The sequence below is a fragment of the Capra hircus genome, chromosome 2, assembly GCF_001704415.2.
Source record: "Capra hircus breed San Clemente chromosome 2, ASM170441v1, whole genome shotgun sequence".
In the NCBI taxonomy this organism is placed as follows: domain Eukaryota; kingdom Metazoa; phylum Chordata; class Mammalia; order Artiodactyla; family Bovidae; genus Capra; species Capra hircus.
The window spans coordinates 15,532,715-15,552,149 of record NC_030809.1 but is presented as its reverse complement, the minus strand read 5'-3'; the positions used below and the strand labels follow the sequence as shown (position 1 = coordinate 15,552,149).

The following is a 19,435-nucleotide window of genomic DNA, read 5'->3' as shown; positions in this document are numbered from 1 at the left end:
GGGCTTGCCAGAACAATGGTGGATAAATAAGGTTTGGAGTTCAGAATTCCCAACTCTGACCCAATCTTAGACATTCTAGGAAAGTTCTATGGCTTGGAAAATGGACCCCTCTTCTTTCTCTTCTCAAAGGCCAGGGAATTTGCACTGGTCTGAAGGGATGGTTAAGACAAGAAAGAGCTAGGGAGGGAAGTAGGGAGCCTGAGAGGAGACCCTGACCAGCCTCTCTTGGCCCTAGTCAGGAAACAAGGAGGCTAGCTGGTCTTTGGGGAAGGCCATGCTTTTAGAATATGGCTGGAGCCTGAGCCCTAAGTTCTACTGGTGACAAGACACAAGCACATTTGTGCTTCCTGAAATTATGTCTTCATCTGTAAATATGGGCACAGATATCAGTTCCCATCTACCTTCATAACAGGATCAAAGGTGCCGGTGAAGATTAAAAAAATGTTAGAGTATCCTGACAACGGGAATTGTTGGGGGGCGGGGAGCAAGACCCCGGAAATAGCCAGGGTTGCTGGCTTTCGGAATCAGTCATCAGCAGGTTCACTGCATTTACTCCAGAGCGTGTGTGTGCGCTGCACGCACTGCTGTGTATTTGGAGCAGCGGGTAATTCGATGAAGGGACCACTGCTGGTTCCTGTGAGCCTCTTACAAGCTCAGCTATCTGGGGTGAGTCTCTCACCCTCTCTGATTGCCTCGGAAGGTGGAGAGGAACTCTGTAGCTCCTGGCACAAGTAAGCAAAGATGAACAATCGCTACCGTTTATTGAGGGCTACTTTGTGTAGAGCCTGACACTGATTATCTCGATCAGTCCAGAAGGCAACGTGAAGATACAGGTGGTATATCAAAGGACTGTCATTACCAAAGAAACAGCGTCAGGGAGGTTAGGAGAGAGTCCAGGATCGCGCAGCTCCACTGCAGGTGGAGTCGGGATTTCTAGCAAGAGCCAGCTCCCTCAGCGACTCGGAGCTGCCCTTCTCGGAGCCCCCCTCGGCTAAGCAGGGCGGGCGAGCGGGAGGCAGGCAGGAACAAGGACCGGGACAGGAACCGAGGCCCGACTTTACACCACACAGCCGCCAAACCTGAGCGCCTCAGCTCAGGAGGAAGGCGTCCCGGGATATCCGCCCCCTACCCGGCCAAAGCGCCAACGTTCCGCTGTGCCCTGAGCAACCGGAAGTGGCCGGACCCTAGGCGGAGGGACCTGGGGGAGCGGAAGTCACTTCGTGAGGCAGTGGCGACGGTGGCGGCGAGAGGATGAACAACAAGTTCGACGCGTGAGTGGCGCGTGGCCGCCCCCCCGGGGCCCCTTCCCCCCAACCGTTCCCTGCGCCCACCCCCGCCCGCACTGCAGGCGGCGCAAACTGCGGCACAGGCCACAATCTCTGACTCGGGCTGCGGTCTGGCCGGCCCTGGGCGGCTAGCGGGGATGAGGGGGTTAGGGACGAGGGATGCAGGGGTCTCGGGGACCCCAGGGTCGTACGGACCCAGGGCGAAGTGCGGTGTCCTGGGGACAGGAGGTGGCGGTGCGGCCCGGAAGGAGATTTTGGGACGCCCCGCCCGAGTGCGGGTTACCCGCGGCGTGGAGGGGCGGAGACCTCGGCCGTTTGGGTGTTTCCGCAGACTGGCTGCCCTGCCACTGAATTCAGCTTTTCTCACACACATCTCTGGCCTAAGCAGGTCACCTCTCCTCTGAGTCTCAGTTTTCTCATTTGCAAAGTAGGGACCGTAACAGAGCCCATGTTATAGAGTTGCGAGGATGCAGTGAGGTAATGTGGCTGCCGCGTTTAGCGCAGCGGCTGCTCTGTTACGGAATTTTCATCATCTTCCTGAGACTCCTTCCTACTTCCTTTCTTCTTCCTCCTCTTTTCGCCCTCTTCCAACACACTCTCCCAGAACTCAGTTTCTTGCCCAACGGGTGAACCTTATCTATTGTTTGAGTCCTAGTTCCAGCATCAAACAGTTTGGAGGTGCAGAAAGGAAATGGGTAATATTTTTGCACATTTCCCTCCAGCGATTGTATCTGGAGGTAGATTTTTGTTCTTGGCTTTCTTCTAATAGTCTAGCAGTAAATCTGTCTTTTCTGAAGGCCTAGATTTCCAGCCTCAGACCCACCAGTTACCAGCTATTTGACAGCAGGAAAGTTACCCAGTCTCTGAGCCTCTCTTAATCCAAACTGCATTAGTGATTAGTGTCTTGCTGCTGCACTGGGTGTGATAAGGATCAAATCACATTCAGCAATGCTTAAAGGTACTTTGTAAAGTGTTAAATAGAGAGATATACGTGTAAAGTGGAATTACAGTTAGTTTAGTTTGTGCCCCACTGTTGCTGAGGGGAAATTGGAGTTTTTCCAGGACAGTGAGTGCTGGTGTGCAAATTCATAGGTCCTGGATTCCAGCACTCTTGGCAGCTCCTCAGGAATGTTTACTGGTTGCTGAGAGGGCTCTACTACTTGAAAAAAGTCTTTGGGAGTTTGCTTCTGTAGCCCACTGTGTAGCTGAGCTCATCCCCATACTGATTACCACTGCCCCACCCCCCATCTTCAGGGACTTCCCTGGTGGCTCACTGGTGAAGAATCTACCTGCCAATGCAGGAGATGCAGGTTTGATCCCTGGGTCAGGAAGATCCGCTGGAGAAGGAAATGACAACCCACTCCAGTATTCTTGCCTGGGAAATCCCATGGGCAGAGGAGCCCGGCAGGCTATAGTCCATGGGGTTGCAAAAGAGTCCAACCCAACTTAGCAACTGAACAACACAAATCCCATCCTAAGCCCTGCAAGCCTTAGCTCTAGATCGGAGTCCTGTCTCAGTGGAGCTTTCTGCCAACCCTATACTCCTTTCTTCACCAAACTGAAGAAATCAAAATTTCATCTTAAGACACGTTATTGGGTCATCTGGCCTATTCCTACCCACATCATTTCTTGATCTGCTGATGCTGCTGCTAAGTCGCTTCAGTTGTGTCCGACTCTGTGCGACCCCTTAGACAGCAGCCCACCAGGCTCCTCTGTCTCTGGGATTCTCCAGGCAAGAAAACTGGAATGGATTGCCATTGCCTTCTCCAATGCATGCATGCTTGCTAAGGCACTTCAGTCATGTCTGACTCTGTGCGACCCCATGGACAGCAGCCTACCAGGCTCCCCCATCCACAGGATTCTCCAGGCAAGAACACTGGAGTGGGTTGCCATTTCCTTCTCAGTTTTTTGGTCTGCAGTATGCTAATTTGAGAATGGCAATAAGGGCTTCTATAGGCACTTTGCTGCTTTTCACATATTAACTGATTCAAACAACCCTATAAGGGGGATCTTGTTACTTTGTTTTACAAATAGGGAAAATGAGGCTCTGAGATGAAATAAGTTGTCCACAACAGGAAGGGCCACATATGGTGAGATTCATATCCAGGTTGTTTTAACGTTGGTTCAAGCACATCTTGACAGAAATTAACCCGGATTCTTTTCTTTTCTGGCTGTGCCCTTGGCTCGTGGGATCTTGGTTCCCTGACCAGATTTTGAACTTGAGGCCCCTACATTGAAAGTGTGAGATCTTAACCACTGGACCATCTGGGAAGTCCCTAACCTGGCTCATTTTTAATTAGTTCCAATTATTAACTATTCATTATACTGAGCCAGATTTGTTTAAACATCTGTCTTCTAGCTATTCACGAGAAAAAAAAAAAAACTCATTTGAAATTAGCAATTGAAGAAAGCACTCCAACCCTTAGGGTTTTTTTTTTTTAATGCAAAAAAGTACAGTTTGTAGGCCACTGGTTGCCTGTTTGGTCTCTATATGGTTCACCACTTGGCTCCTAAGGACAGGTGGACATGTTTCGGTTTGCCAGAGGCCTACAAGTCCAGTGCCTGGACTTGAATATTCTAGTCTAATCTGATGGGCTCAGATTGCAGAGGAGTTCTAGTCTCCTTTTCTGTATGGCCTTCATATGTAACCTAATCTACCCTCACATCCCCCTCTTTCCCCCCAACCCCCATCAAGTCAGTAGGTGCCATTGCTATCAATCCTATTCAAATGTAAAACCGTTAAGATGCTTTCTAAGTATTGCAGTCCCTACTGGGTTGAGCTTGGTTTTCAAATCCAGGTGCCAGATTTTATTTTGTCCCTGTTCTCTTTGTTAGCTTTGGCCCATTCTTAGCTACTCTCTGAACCACTTATTTGGCACTTATTATTCTGCCTTGTATTGCCTTGATTTTAGAAATCCGTGTGTTAAACTTGTTTCTTTTCTGCCCGCATTTCCTGATACTGGACGTGTGAAGGTGGATTAGCCCAATTTCCTACCTGCAGTGAATTGTATGTGGACATACCTGGAGAGAAGCTTGGTGAGCTGATCAGGTGCCACTGAGCATGGATAGCTTCAGATGCTAATTGCCTGCCTGAGTCTAAGGAGCACTGATATTTCCACCTGGATAGTATCTTTGCTCAAATCCAGCATCCAGCTGGGAAGAGTAGCCTCTGAAGATAGGATGTGAATGACTTGACTTAAATATTGTCCCAGAGAGCAGAGCTCCACCCTCAAGAAATAACAGCATTAGATGAAGGTCCATTAGGGTTTCCAGTTACTGTTTTAGAAGGGAGCTGGGAGCTGAGGACCAGGGTCACAGTAGCATTGTTTCTTCTCTGACATAATTATTCTTGTTATTATTTTTCTGTTTCCCAGTAGTGGTTAGCAGTAAAAGCACTAAAAAAAAAAAGGAACTTAACATGCTTTGCTTGGAGCTAGCAAAATGTGAGGTACTAGAGCAACTGTGCCCTTTTTCAACCAAGATTGAAGGGAAAGGACCCCAGATGGTATAGTGGGAAGTTGGGGGCTGAGAGAGAAATGGTTTGAGTCCCTGGGATATGCCCTAAAGAAGAGAATTAGGAGCTGTCTTGGACCTAAGCAATAAGAAAAAAGAAACAAAGACTCATGAAATATTTGTAATCAGGAGACAGAAAAACTGATAGTATAGCGAGGACAAGTAAAACATTTATATGGGATGTTTAAAAGAAGGGGTCCCAACTCAGCCTAGAGAGAGATCAGGGAATATTTTCAAGAGAAAGTGGCCCTTAGTCTGGGTCCTAAAGGACAAGTTAAGTAGGGGAAGAGGAGCTCCTTGAAAGACCAGATGATGAGCACAACAGAAGGATGAGGCTGGGGACTGCAGGTAGGTTGGTACTACTGGACAGAAAGGAGGGAAAGGATGGTGTCAGGTATTCATAGCGTCTGATACACACAGTGTGCTGGTAATGCTGTGGGACTTGGATGCTAGGACAGGCCCCGCTTCGAAAGGAAACCATGCGGACTCAAATTTCATAACGGGGAAGGAGTTATTGTAAGCACTATTAGGTCTCCCAGGCGTCCAGGGAAGCCAAAGAGATGGCAGCATCACGAAAAACCCCATTCTCCTCTCTGCTCATCTGCTGCATCCCCTTTGCCCCTCCTGGCCTTCTCTGCTTTTGCTTATTGTCTTTATTCCTTCATGGCTTTTCTTACATGCAGTTCATATGACTGACTGCCCAGCTCCTGAATCTGTAAGATCTTTCACCTCCTGGATGAAGACCTGAGGGTGGAGTTAGGAAGGCACTGAGGCATGGGTTATTGGCCATGCTGGGCAACCAGGGTGTGGTGCAGTGCACGACCTCGGGAGTATATCCTAAATGGGCGGAGCAGGCACTCCAGCACATATGTAGTTTGTCCACTCTAAGGTTTGAATTAAGATACATACTTTTTTTAGACATATTCCTAATGCCCTCTTAATAGACTACAGTGTAGTGTCAACTAACTTTTAAATGCACTGAGAAACCAATCTGTGTGACTCCATTTCTTGTGATACTTGCTTTATTGCTGTGATGTGGAATCAAACCCACAATAGCTCCAAGGTCTTCCTGTGTCTGAGTTACAGTTTGACCACTTCTAGTAACTATCCTGAGAATTGCCAAATTCTGTGTGACTGGGTAGGGTCAGAAAAGTGATTTCAGAAAAGATCCGTAAGTTGATGGTCCAGCACTAGACTAAACGGCATTCTTAGTATCTTCGTGAATTCACCTTCCATTTATCTTTTTGTCTAGATCCAGTGAATTTTAGGTTCACTGAGAGCCTTAGTATTTTGTTTTGGAGGGTGACAGAATATGCTCAGGGGTAGATTTTCTTTGCCAGTAGTTTATTTAACACAGGTCCACTGTGGGAGTTATAGTAATTTCATAAGGCAGTAGCATGCTGATGCTAGTAAAGAAATAACATATTCCAAAGCAGTGGTAGATTACTCACAATATTGTTCCAGGCACAGGGAGATGAAAGGAATACAGTCCAAATTTCGTTCCAGGTGTACCTTTATATGAATTGGCACTGGGTGAGAAGGCTTTGCCAATCAGGAACTGAAGTTCAGCTACCAGCTCAAAAATAAAAGTCAGTTGTTGCTAGAAAACTCCAGCACTGGTGGTGATGGGCAGGCTGATCTTTGCAGGGCTGCTAAACATTTTGTCACCACTGCTAAAGGAGTCAGCTTTACCACAGCAGAGCTAATGTCCCTTCTCTTCTGCCCACCAAAGAGTCACCTTGGTCACTGCAGGAGCGAGTGGCTCACGATTTTCAGAGGGCAAGATCAGCAAAGGACAGCTTTGCTCAGATGGAAATTCGGATATTCCTCACACAACACTCAGTATTTATAGTCTAAATATCCTCTCACCATGCTTCCTTTATCTGATAAAGGAAGCTGATAAGCCCCCAGCAGGGGCTACTCACCTACTGACCTGCTAGTGCATATGAATGACTACACATAATATCCTGATAGACTTCATTTGTTCAAGCTGGGTATAGAAAAAGGCAGAGATCAAATTGCCAGCATCCGTTGGATCATAGAAAAAGCAAGAGAGTTCCAGAAAAATATCTACTTCCGCTTTATTGACTACGCCAAAGGCTTTGATTGTGTAGATCGCAACAAACTGTGGAAAATTCTTCAAGAGATGGAAATACTAGACCACCTTACCTGCCTCCTGAGAAATCTGTATGCAGGTCAAGAAGCAACAGTTAGAGCTGGACATGGAACAACACTGGTTCCAAATTGGGAAAGCAATGCGTCAAGGCTGTATATTGTTACCCTGCCTATTAAACTTGTATGCAGAGTACATCATGTGAAATGCCAGGCTGGATGAAGCACAAGCTGGAATTAAGATTGCCAAGAAAAATATCAATAGCCTCAGATATGCAGATGACACCACCCTTATGGAAGAAAGCAAAGAAGAACTAAAGAGCCTCTTGATGAAAGTGAAAGAGGAGAGTGAAAAAGCTGGCTTAAAGCTCATCATTCAAAAAATGAAGATCATGGCATCTGGTCTCATCACTTCATGGCAAATAGATGGGAAACAATGGAAACAGTGACAGACTTTATTTTCCTGGACTCCAAAACCACTGCAGATTGTGACTGCCATCATGAAATTAAAAGACTTGCTGCTTGGAAGAAAAACTATGACCAACCTAGACAGCATGTTAAAACACAGAGACGTTACTTGTGACGAAGGTCAGTCTAGTCAAAGCTTTGGTTTTTCCAGTAGTCATCTGTGGATGTGAGAGTTTGACCATAAGGAATGCTGAGCACCAAAGAATTGATGCTTTTGAACTGTGGTGTTGGAGAAGACTCTTGAGAGTCTCTTGGACTGCAAAGAGATCCAACCAGTCACTCCTAAAGGAAATCAGTCTTGAATATTCATTGGAAGGACTAATGCTGAAGCTGAAGCTCCAATACTTTGGTCACCTGATGGGAAGAACTGACTCATTGGAAAAGACCCTGATGCTGGGAAAGATTGAAGGCAGGAGGAGAAGGGGACGGCAGAGGATGAGATGGCTAGATGGCATCACTGACTTGATGGACATAAGTTTGAGAAGCTCCAGGAGTTGGTGACGGACAGGGAAATTGGCATGCTGCAGTCCATCGGGTTGCAAAGAGTTGGACACGACTGAGTGACTGAGCTGAACTGACACTTCATTCTTATCTCAAAACAGCATCTTCATTTAAGTCATAAATAAGTGAGTTTGAAGTCATAGCAAACCAATACACAGCACTGAGGGTAGTTGCACTGCTCCTGAAAGGGTGGCACCTGATGTACTTTTGACTGAACTTACAAGACTAGAAGACATTTCTTCCTTCCTTTCATTTCTTTTTCATTTAACATCAATCCAGCATCTTCTTGTCATTGTTGCTGAAGATACAAAGGTTAATAAGACACCAATCTAGGGCCCCCTCTATCTGGTAGGAAAAACAGATGTGGGAGGAATGGTGCCTTAGGCTGAGGGGTGGTGTTTGCATATAGCACAGATGTGGGAATCTGGGTTGCTTTGGGAGGCTGGGAGAGGGAAAGAGGATGCCAGTTGATGGTCGAGTTGTAGAGGATCTTACATTTCCTTGTATTATATCCTGCGTGGTGGGCATGGAAGGACACAGGACAGTGGAGAGTTCCAAGCTTGGAAATTAAATGATTAGCAGTAGCAGTGGGAAACAGTAGGAAAGATAGTTAGAAGTGGCAGGATAGAAAGGGAAGTTTCTCAAGTTCATTTGAAATGCCAAAACAGTTATATAATCCAGAAATTCTCTTCGTTATTGACTATTTTTGGCATAGAAAACAACCCCTTACACTGTTTACCTCTTGCTTTTTTGTGCAGACTTTTGGAAAACTAGAATATGGTGCTTTCTGGAATTAACAAATTAGCTGGTGGGCATTTTCATTTTGCTTAATCCTCCCAGTTGCCTTTTTGCTTCCTTTTCCCTCTTTTGTGGGCACCTCATTGCCAGTGACTTGAGTGACTTCTGGTTGGTTACATGGTGGTTCATCTGACCTGGTGGCCTTGTTAGATAAGCAAGAATCAGCTCAATCATGGGGTACTGTTGTTTTGCCTTCCCATTCAGATTGAAAGATGATGACAGTGGGGACCATGATCAGAATGAAGAAAACAGCACACAGAAAGATGGTGAGAAGGAAAAAACGGAACGAGACAAGAGTCAGAGCAGCAGCAAGAGGAAGGTGAGTTCTGTGCGGTGCAGATGTCATTGCCTTTGGACTTGGGACTTGGTGATCTTGTGAAATCTGAAGGATGCTGGATGAACTTGATGACACCCTGTTTTGTAGTATCTGATTTTCTCAAAAAAGATTGTTGCATCACTGGAGTTCATCTTGGGACTTTGAAGATTCCCCTTGCCACAGGATCTTGAGTTCTTGCCTCACTTTCCAACCTTCTAGCCTGAGGTGGGGGAGATTAATCCTGGAATTTAGTAAGGGTGTTAGTTGCTTCAGAAGCTGCTGCTTGGTATTTCAAATCCTGCCCATCACTTAGAATGTTCAACTCTTTAGTCGTTAATAATTCAGGCTGAAAGTGACTTGGAAGAGAGGAATTTTAGAGAATGAGAAAGAGATCTCGGTTTCTTTCTTGAAATATTAAAACAATCATTAATTCATTTATCACACAATATTTAGTACATTCCAAATGCAGGCATTTTACATGCTAAGACGACACAGATGAGTGAGTGTGAATCAAGGCCCTTGCATTTAACAGTAGCAGTAATCCTAGGAGCTGTCATTTGAGTACTTCCTATGTGTCAGGCATGGTGCTAAGCACTTCACATCTGTTAATTTGATCCTCTCAGCAGCCCCATGAGGGTGGTCATTGTTGTTTTCCCTATTTTACAAATAAGGAACTGAGGCACAAACTGGTTAAGCAACTTGCCCAGTGTCCTGAGTCAGTAAGTGATAGGGTGTTATAGAGGAGGCAGTGTTTGGCCTGGGAATATGCTGAGATGAGATGGAAGCATAATACTCATGGTAGGAGGTAGAAAGTTATGAAAGCATTAAGAACAGAGACAGTGTTACAGGAACTTAGAGTTAACCACTAATTTACCATGTAAGCGGAATCTTGAGCCCATTGCAGGTAATTGAGGATGTATCCTTTTTAATGGAGGTGGTAAGGGGTGACACTGGGAAATGTTTTCTCAGTCTCAGAGCATGTGGAAAATGCCCAGATATTAACACGCCTCCTTTGATTCACAGGCTGTTGTCCCTGGGCCGGCCGAGCACCCCCTGCAGTATAACTACACTTTCTGGTACTCCAGGAGAACCCCCGGCCGTCCCACCAGCTCGCAGAGCTATGAACAGAATATCAAGCAGATTGGCACCTTTGCCTCTGTGAGTACTTGGTGGTTTAATGTAGTAGCTTTGCCAGTACATTCTTGCCTGTATTTACATTGTTGTGTTTATCTACCCTCCTGGTAACCTACATAGGATTCTGGTTTCCTTAGTTGATTAACCTGAATCTGTAAAGCTAAATTGGCTCATTCTTCTGTTTCTCATTATATATCCATAGGCAACATATGTCAGAATCAATAAGCGCATAAACTGTGGAATTGATCAGATGGGGACAGTACAGAAACACTGGTTTGTTTAGGTATTTATGGAGTCCTTTCTGTGTGCAAAATATCATGGGAGATACAAAATTTTATAGTACGTGGTGTCCTCATGAAGCTTGTCAGTAAAATTGAGAACAAAATTTAAAAGTTTTTGTTTTAATAACCTCACATCGGGCTTTGGATACGTCCATGATTACGCATAAACTGGCGTCTCTCTTCTGTGTTCAGAAGGGAAAGGAGGTCTCTGTTTTTTGTGGGCACTGTCAGTACAGTGAGCCCACACACTGTCTCATCTTCCTCACAGAAAACTAGAGTTGTAAACCGTGAGAGGCTTGTCTGCGACTAAACCCAGTCTTGTTTGGTGAAGATTGTTATGTGTTTCGTACAATTGATCTGTGGGCAGAGTCAAATGCAGGATTCGTTATTTTCTTGAAGTTGTTACGGTATTCGTTCTGTTTAAAATGCAGACACTGGACAGTAAACTTTAAATTAGTAAAGAGGAAGGACACACAGTGATAGTCACTCTGTATAGTTCCCTTTGATCGTTATGATAGCCCTGTGAGGCCAGTGATGTTATCCATATTTTACAAATGAGAAAAATGAGACTTGGGTTAAGTATCTGATCTGAAGTCTCAAGTCAGTTATAATTAACTTGATTAAGTGGAGGAACCAGTATTGAGACTCAGTTGGGTGGGCTGTAAAAACCACCTTCCAAAGCCTGCGTTCTTTCAGTCTTCTGTATACCAAAATGCATGCCAGGATGCTCCAGTTTTTCAAAGTGTTTGTTTACCAGACAGGCTGTATTTATTTATCTGTTTATTCATCAGATATGCATATATAATGGTAATCACATCATCTGACTATGTTGAGTTGATATTTCAGCCACAAGCAAAGATCTTGTATTAGTTGGCCTGTGCTCTCTTATTACTGTTAAATTTAGACTTTTTTGAATTATTAAGAGTAACTGTGCACTGGTACATATTTGGTTCAAGAAAAGTTTGTTGAATGAATTTGGGGCATAATAGGGTTCTAAAATGACTAAAAAACCTTGCCCTTAGGGAAATAAGACATGCCCAGGAATTTCTAATACAGGGAGGCAGTTTAGGAGGTGCATAAATAGCTAGAGTGCTCTTGCAGTTCAGAGTAAAGGGATTAATTTCAGCCTGGAGAAGCCTCTTTCGAAGGGAGATGGGTTTAAGATTGAATTCAGAAAATTTGAACAAGTGATAAGATGAAGGAATTCTTGGAAGAGAGAACAATAGAATTAAAAAAAACTATCCATGTCATCCTAACATTCCTGAATCCATTAAAATTTTGATAGCTTGCTAGACATTTCAGGTAAAATGACAGCCATTATGTTATGAACAACTGATTAAGCACTTAGGATCAGAGAAGAAACTGAACTGTGGGGAGTCAGTTTTCATTCAGGATTTTGTTCAGTTATTTTAGCATAGTTGTAACTATTTCTAGCGTTTTTCTTTCCCGCTTAAAGAAAGCATGTGTGAATGTTCCCAGCTTGTACAAGGAGACCTTTTGTTTTCTTTGGACATATGTGCTAAGTTGAACAGTTTTATCATCAGCATCATCTTGGGTTAATGCTGCTTTATACTCACCAATGCATGTAAGTCAAGGCATTGGGAAGTGTCCCACAATATTCCTCACAGAAAAGTAACTACATTTTGAAACTAATGATGCTAAAGTAGTATTTCCCACTAGTCCTCGATCCTAGTATTTGACAGCAAATGGCAACCCACTCCAGTACTCTTGCCTGGAGAATCCCATGGAGGGAGGAGCCAGTAGGCTACTAGTCCATGGGGTCGCAAAGAGTCGGACATGACTGAGCGACTTCACTTTCACTTTCACTTCAAAAGTTCTTGAGGTGACTAAGAAAACTATATCTTGAAATGAAAAAAGCGTTGGACATTCTGCTGCTTGACTGTGAGTTGGGGCAAGTTCTGAAACCGTTTTCTCAATTATAAAGCAAAGAAAGTAGTTGAGATGATTTCTAAAGTCTTTTCTCCATTCCATATTCTGAACCCAAACATTTATTTTTTGGTTCCAGTTGAAAGTTTTAAAAATGAAAGTTGCCTTAAGAGAATGAAAAAAAAAGGTTTAATACTATTTCTCAACCTGCCTATTATTTCATCTCTGTTGTGATTTGGGTTTAGAATTCTGGCTATAAGATTGTAGAGAATGGCTCTCAGATTGGTGGAGACCAAACTGTTAATAAAGCAGTGCCCCACTGGAGGATTGGGGGTGATTGGTGTGCTCTGTCCCCACCACTTCTGTCAAGTCCTTATTCACAGTGAGCCACAGTTTCTAGAAGGTGAGCTTCATTTCTTTGCACTGTGTTGAATTGAAGTGAAGTGAAGTCGCTCAGTCATGTCCAACTGTTTGCAACCCCATGAGCTGTAGATTACCAGGCTCCTCTGTCCATGGGATTTTCCAGGGGATCTTCCCAACCCAGGGATCGAACCTGGGTCCCCCGCATTGTAGACAGACGCTTCACCGTCTGAGCCACCAGAGAGGTCCTCCTTTGCACTGTGTTAGAGTGGGGAAAAGATTATTGCTCGTTGTATGCATAGGACCATTCAGTGACCCAGGTCCCTGGGTACCATTAAGCATGGCACTGGCTGAGGTGAAATGCTGAGGTGAAGTCCTGCAGATGGCTTCGTTCCTAATTTCCTTGTAACATGAGATGTTGCCCATGTTTCTGTGCTCTAGAGGATTGAGAGGCACCGCCACTTCACACAGTCTAGGGTTTCTCCTCAGTTGTTATCCAGATCTGGGAGTGTGACCTGAATCTGTCTGCATGGTACCTGTTTTTACCTGCACATTATGGAATCTTGCTTCATGTTTATTTAGAGCCTCTTCAGCAGTTTCTTGGCAAATACCAGCTGTTTGCTTCAGACTGTTTCACATTTTTTCTTTACTTGTAAAGTGTGCACTTGACTTTCCAGTACTTTGTAGGTGTTCTCTGTGAATTGCAGAGGAATAGGAAAGTAATCAAGGGCTTCCCAATTGGGAAGCGCCACTAGGCGCTAGTGGTAAAGAACCCGCCTGCCAATGCAGGAGATGTCAGAGATGTGAATTTGATGCCTGGAGTGGGAAGATTGCCTAGAGGAAGGCATGGCAACTCACGCTAGTATTCTTGTCCTGGACAATCCCATGGACAGAAGAACCTGGTGGGCTACAGTCTATAACATCCCAGAGAGTTGACCACAACTTCAGGGAGTTAGCATGAATGCATGCTTACATACAGGGAAGTAATTTCTTCTTATCAAATCACTAGTGAGAAAAACAGAAATAGTGTGATAAATATAAATAAGCATACATTTTATAGAGAAATATGTATGATTTTCTAACAGGACTGTGAAGGAGGAGCAAAGAGAAATTTTATAGCTTAGATGAGAGACTTAAACCCTGAGTGAGGAAGCCTGCTTGGTTTCTGGACCATCTGGGCCTTAGCAAGGGCACCATGGTATGGAGTAGTCCCTGCGGTTGATTCTGTCACTTAATACTCAGTAACTGTTTCTATAGAAATAAAGTGTACTTCAATGTAGCTAATGCTGTATTTTGACAGTAAACCTCTGATCAAGAAGTGCCCAAACTTGCAGTTATAAATAAGTCATGGGCATGTACTGTAGAGCACAATGACTAGTTAATTCACAGTGTTAATAAAACTGTATTTTTTTTTTAAGTGATTTGGTTCAAGCTGAGGTTATGTGGTCCTGAATATACCTCAAACCTAAGTGGTTTTTATCGTGTAAAACAAAGTCCTCCTATAGCATGTGGTGATTCTCCTGCGGCTTCCACAGGAGGATGCGTATTGACATTTTACCAACTAAGGCTCCTGGCTGAGGCTGGCATTTCTCACCTAAAGAGTTTATTCTTGTGTTGACAGTATGACACTATTCTTTTATCGAAATAGATAGTCTGCTTCCCTTCAGCATGTTGTTCTTCCCCCACAATCCCCAGAATGAACATCTGTCCTCCAAAAAGTAAAGCCTCTAGCAGAGTGTCTTCCGTGGTTATGCTCTTCTCTTAAATCTCCCATTCGCCCAAAGAAAAAGAAAGTGCCTCTCTTGACTCTGCTGTGCTCTCTCTGCAGGTGGAGCAGTTCTGGAGGTTTTACAGCCACATGGTGCGTCCCGGGGACCTGACAGGCCACAGCGACTTCCATCTCTTCAAAGAAGGAATTAAACCCATGTGGGAGGTGAGAACTGAGAGCCTTAGACTGTTTTTCTGAGGAAGTTTTCTGTTTTGGGGGGTTTTTTGTTTGGTTTGGGGGTTAGTGCTGGGTGTTGGTTAAAGTCTTCTTTGAAAGCTGCGTAGCAGTTTGGTATATCTTTGGAAATGGGAACTCTAGGAAAAAGCCCCGATTCCATTGTTTGTGTGGATGGTTTTCAAAGATTGTTTTCTCACTAACATGGTGCTATAGCAACATTGAAGGATTTTTTTTTTTTTTTTTTTGGATTATTCTTCCCATAGACTGGTTTTGTGTGTGTGTAATATGTGGTTAATGTCAGTAAAAATAAGCTTAGGGGCAGTCACCAGAGACCCAGAGCTGAGCTCTGTGATCTCTTTGCTGTAGTCTGTCTTCTCTATTCTGATGCCAGAGCATTCTTCCAGAAGACAGACATGATCACACACACACGTGTGGTGCTGTGCTTAGTCATTAGTCACTCCATCCTGTCTGACTCTTTGAGACCCCATGGACTGTAGCCCACCGGGATCCTCTGTCCACAGGGATTCTCCAGGCAAGAATACTGGAGTGGGTAGCCATTCCTTCCTTCAGGGGATCTTCTTGACCCAGGGATCGAACCCAGGTCTCTTGCATTGCAGGCTGATTCTTTACCATCTAAGTCACCAGGGAACCCCCGCCCCTGCCACACACAAACACACCGTAATGAAAAATCTTATGCAGTTTTCTGTTGCACACATGATCTTACACCTAATGACCTTTCAGCACTTGTCACCTGTCCTCTCCAGATCTGCCCTTCAGTGTAGCTAGATCTTCCTCTTTGCGTCTCTGCCTCACAGTCAGTGTTTGCACATAGCTGTGTCCTTCCCAGTGCCCACAGAGCCCTTCACCTGGCTAGCTCCTGTGTCCCTTACAACCCAGCTGAAATGTTTTCCTTTTCCTGGTTGTTTCTGACTGTCTTGTTCTTCATAAACTTCCTGTATGTATCTCTGTTACAGCAGTACTTGTCAGACTATACTACTGTAATTAGTTTTCTTGTCTGTCTGCTTCACTAGACTGGATCTAAGTAGAGATTGTGACTTCATGTCTGTATTTGGGGACATGGTGACACTTGATAAACTTTTAGCAAATGAAGTAAGGAATGATCTGTGTTTGAAATCTGACATTATTTTGTTTTAATGTAGTTTTCAAAAAAGAGGGTTGGTTGGTTGGTTGGTTTTGGCCACACTGTGTGGCTTGCGGGATCTTCGTTCCCCGACCAGGGATTGAACCCAGACCCTGGCACTGAAAGTGCTGAGCCTTAACCACTAGACCGCCAGGGAGTTCCCAAAAGAGGATTAGTTTAAAGGGTCTGTTTGGCTGTTTTTCTTTAATGGCTGGTTGCAAGGATCCCCATCTTGTGTTTCTTTTTTCTCGTTTCTTCTGCCTGTAGTCCTATCACATTTTCCTATAGAGTTGAATAGTTGGAAAACAGCAAGACTTCTCAGTGATCGTGGATCCTTGGCCCTAATGCTACGAGACCATATGTTAACTTTTAATACATCTTTTTTTACAGGATGATGCAAATAAAAATGGCGGAAAGTGGATAATCCGACTGCGGAAGGGCTTGGCCTCCCGCTGCTGGGAGAATCTCATCTTGGCTATGCTGGGGGAGCAGTTCATGGTTGGGGAGGAGATCTGCGGGGCTGTGGTCTCTGTCCGCTTCCAGGTAAGCCACCTCGTGGGCAGGGCTGCGTTCACGCGTGCTACCTCTGCTCTTCTCACTGCCTCACTTTCCTTTGATGAATGCTTCTGTCATCCCTCCTGTAGGAGGACATTATTTCCATATGGAATAAGACTGCCAGCGATCAAGCCACCACGGCCCGCATACGGGATACGCTTCGGCGAGTGCTTAACCTACCTCCCAACACCATTATGGAATACAAAACCCACACCGACAGCATCAAGTATGTGTTGTGGGGGATTGGGGGGCGGGTGTGGGGTGTGTCCCTGAGTTAAGCAAAAGTAGGTCCTTAGTCGGGTCCAGAGGAATATGGTCTTCCAGGAGACTGACTTAAAGAGAAGGGACAGACCAGACTTCCCCCAGTGCTTCTGTCCACTCATAGCAGTTCTCTGCTGGTGCGGTTCTCTGCCTGCCTGCACGCTGGGTGCTCTGGATGAGAGATCCCTTGTGCAGAGTCCTAGCTGAACCACCTGGGCTTGCTGTATTCACACAGGCTGTCTTGTCTTTCGTTCACTAACCACTGTCTTAAAATGAAAGACAAAGTGATCTTTTTCTTGCAGTTTCTAAAATAATTTCACTGAACAGTGAGGCCCTCCTCCCTGTCTGTCCCTCACTCCACTTTTGCATGTCTGTTTAACTTGTTAGCTTCAGTCTGCTCTCTTTATCCTGGGAAACTGACTTCTTCACAGGAATGATGACTCCATTTCCTTGTGTGCAGAGCTGAAGTCGAAGTGGAAGCAGAACAGTGTGTGTGTGAGAGTAGACTCTAAGGGGAGCAGGATGCCAGAGGGGAAGTTAGCTCAGCAGTCTACCTGAGACTCAGGGGAGTGGAGCTGGACGTCCACAAGTGAGAATCACTGGCCAGGGTTGCTCCTTCAGTGACTGAAGATCATAAATAAACGCAGGGTGTCATAGACATGTTGTGAGGAGTGGCTATTAAGAGTTTTCTCACATGTGAAGGGAGAGCAAGCCAGCTAGGAGTCAGGACCTATAGGTGTAGTTCTGTCCTCTGACTCAGATACTAGTGCATGCCTTTGAAGTACCTGCCACTCCGCTTCACCTATCCCATCGGAAAAGTGGGGGGTAAGAGTGCTTTACTGAGCAGGGTTGTTTGTGAGGCTTATTCAGTGTTTGTAATTAAAGGTCCTCAGATGGAGAATGCTCTCACAGGGTCAAGGATTATTGCTCTCATCATCGTTAGTAATAACATCATCACGCTATTATTAAACACATTATAGTAATGAGCCCAACGATGGCGCTCAGCGGGCAGATCGTTTGGGAATCTTTTCCCATGCATTTACAGATCATGTTGTGGGTGGAACTGGCTCATACCAGCTAAGCTCCAGTTTTTAACTGGGAATGCTGCCGTAGGAGGTGGTCTGTCTGAAATGGCTGGGTGTGGCTCATCACAGCCACCAGCAGTTATTAGCCATTACGACCCTGAGGACTTGCCTTGGCAGCCCTGGGTCAGCACTGTTTTTCTCTTGGCAGATTTTTCTTATTCTTTGTTCTGGAATACAAGTAGTTTCTGCCCTCCAGCCAGACTCAGTCTAGGCTGGAGAGATCCACACCTGCTTTTCCTAGGACTCTTGTGTTTAGTATTCCCAAATGCCCCCCATTCCCCTACCCCACCCCAAAGCAACCTTTTCAGCCGGATAGGAAAGGGAAAGAGATACTTTTCAACTCCCACCTCTCCACTGTTCTCCCTTTCAAATACCCCAAAGCAGCTCTTCCTGACTTCTGTAGCCATGTATACAGGTCCATAGAGTCTAGGCTAGCCTTGGGGCTTGGTGCCTTAGTCTGCTGCTTGCTGCTTTATCAGAGGTCTGCCTAGTCCTCCAGCCCTGCAGCCACAGGGGCCAGAAACCCCTCCTTGACACCTAGATGCCACTTTCCCCTCGCGGCTCCCTCTCTTTCTCTCCCAACATGCCAACCTTTTGCACTTCCACTAGAATGCCAGGCAGGCTGGGCTCCCAAAGGCTCCTTTTTCAAAACCTCTGGAAGCCGCGGTTGAATGTGCCATGACCCTCTCCCTCTCTGGATGGCACCGTCATTGAAGCCGGCGTCATCGGAGTCTCTTGTTCTGTTGGTGTGCTACCTGGAAGATCCTTCCGTCCCGGACAAGAGGAACTGGAAGAGCATTTTCTGTTTTAAGAACAGGCTGACACGCAGCAGCTACAACAACAGCTGAGATCACTTAATAAATGGTGCTAAACTAGCTTGTCTCATGCTCTTGCTCTTTACGGTGCATCAGAGAAGTGGCCTTTCAGACTGACTGTCACCATAGTAAGGAATGGCACAGACTGCTCCGTGGAGGGCCGTCCGGGGAATGCAGCCTCATTTCCATAAGCCCATGGTATCACATCACACGGTATTTTGTTCCATCTCCACTGAGGTCCGACACTGAGGTGACATCTGCTCTCAGAAAGAGACCCCGGTTTTTTTGGTATTTAAGTTTCCACCAGTCATGCGGAGGACAGGAACAAAGTGATTTCTGATTTAGAATTCGGCTCAAAAGTCCATCAGGTTGGAAAGGGGGATCCTTGACCTTCGCTTGGCTGACTTCATTTGTCTTACTTCAAAGACATCTCTTGCTTGGAGGTAAAGCCTTGCTTCCATCTGTTTGCCGCTGTGTGTGTAGAGCTTCCTTGCTTTGTGTAAGTGGGCTTTCCTCACTGGCCAAAGCCTCCCAACCGCAAGCTCTCTGCCAGCCTTTCCCCTTCTGCTCTCCCCTTGGAGCCAGCTCATCTTCCTCTCTGAGCTCACCCTGCAGACACTTTGCAAAGTTCTAGCCCTTCCCTTTCCCGAGTCTCTAGGGTTGTCGTGCATCAGGACCTGAGGGTGGGGACGTGTCTTTGTCCTGTGTGACTTTGCCCCTTAGGACATCTGACCACAGCATGGCCCAGCCCCTCATGTGTTTTTGAGGCTCGGCATGTATGTGCTGCAACTTGGCCTTCAGGCCCCTAACCTGCATGGAGAAATCTAGCAAAGCTTAATGTGAATTTAGGTTTTCTTTAGAGCTTCCACCCAAACCATAAATTAACCACTTTTGCCCACACTAGGCCAGGTGGCCTGATAGCATCTGTGAAAGTGGCTGTGGGCATAGCGTGGAGTTCTCCAAAGTGGCTGTGCTGC

The 19,435-nt window shown here is 45.5% G+C and overlaps 1 protein-coding gene across 3 annotated transcripts in view; it reads left to right on the top strand.

Moving 5' to 3' along the window:
- The window catches only part of EIF4E2 (eukaryotic translation initiation factor 4E family member 2), a 30,337-nt gene continuing 11,889 nt past the window's right edge, over window positions 988-19,435 (top strand). For 2 of the 3 annotated variants that reach the window (XM_005676678.3, XM_005676677.3), the window contains exons 1-6: window positions 988-1,271; window positions 8,883-8,997; window positions 10,018-10,152; window positions 14,485-14,589; window positions 16,133-16,285; window positions 16,387-16,523. In XM_005676678.3, the coding sequence (XP_005676735.1) occupies window positions 1,252-1,271; window positions 8,883-8,997; window positions 10,018-10,152; window positions 14,485-14,589; window positions 16,133-16,285; window positions 16,387-16,523 (665 nt within the window). In that variant the 5' untranslated portion in view covers window positions 988-1,251. Of the gene's footprint in view, window positions 1,272-8,882; window positions 8,998-10,017; window positions 10,153-14,484; window positions 14,590-16,132; window positions 16,286-16,386; window positions 16,524-18,252; window positions 18,519-19,435 lie in introns of those variants that run through there. The other variant, XM_005676676.2, reaches the window with a different exon arrangement.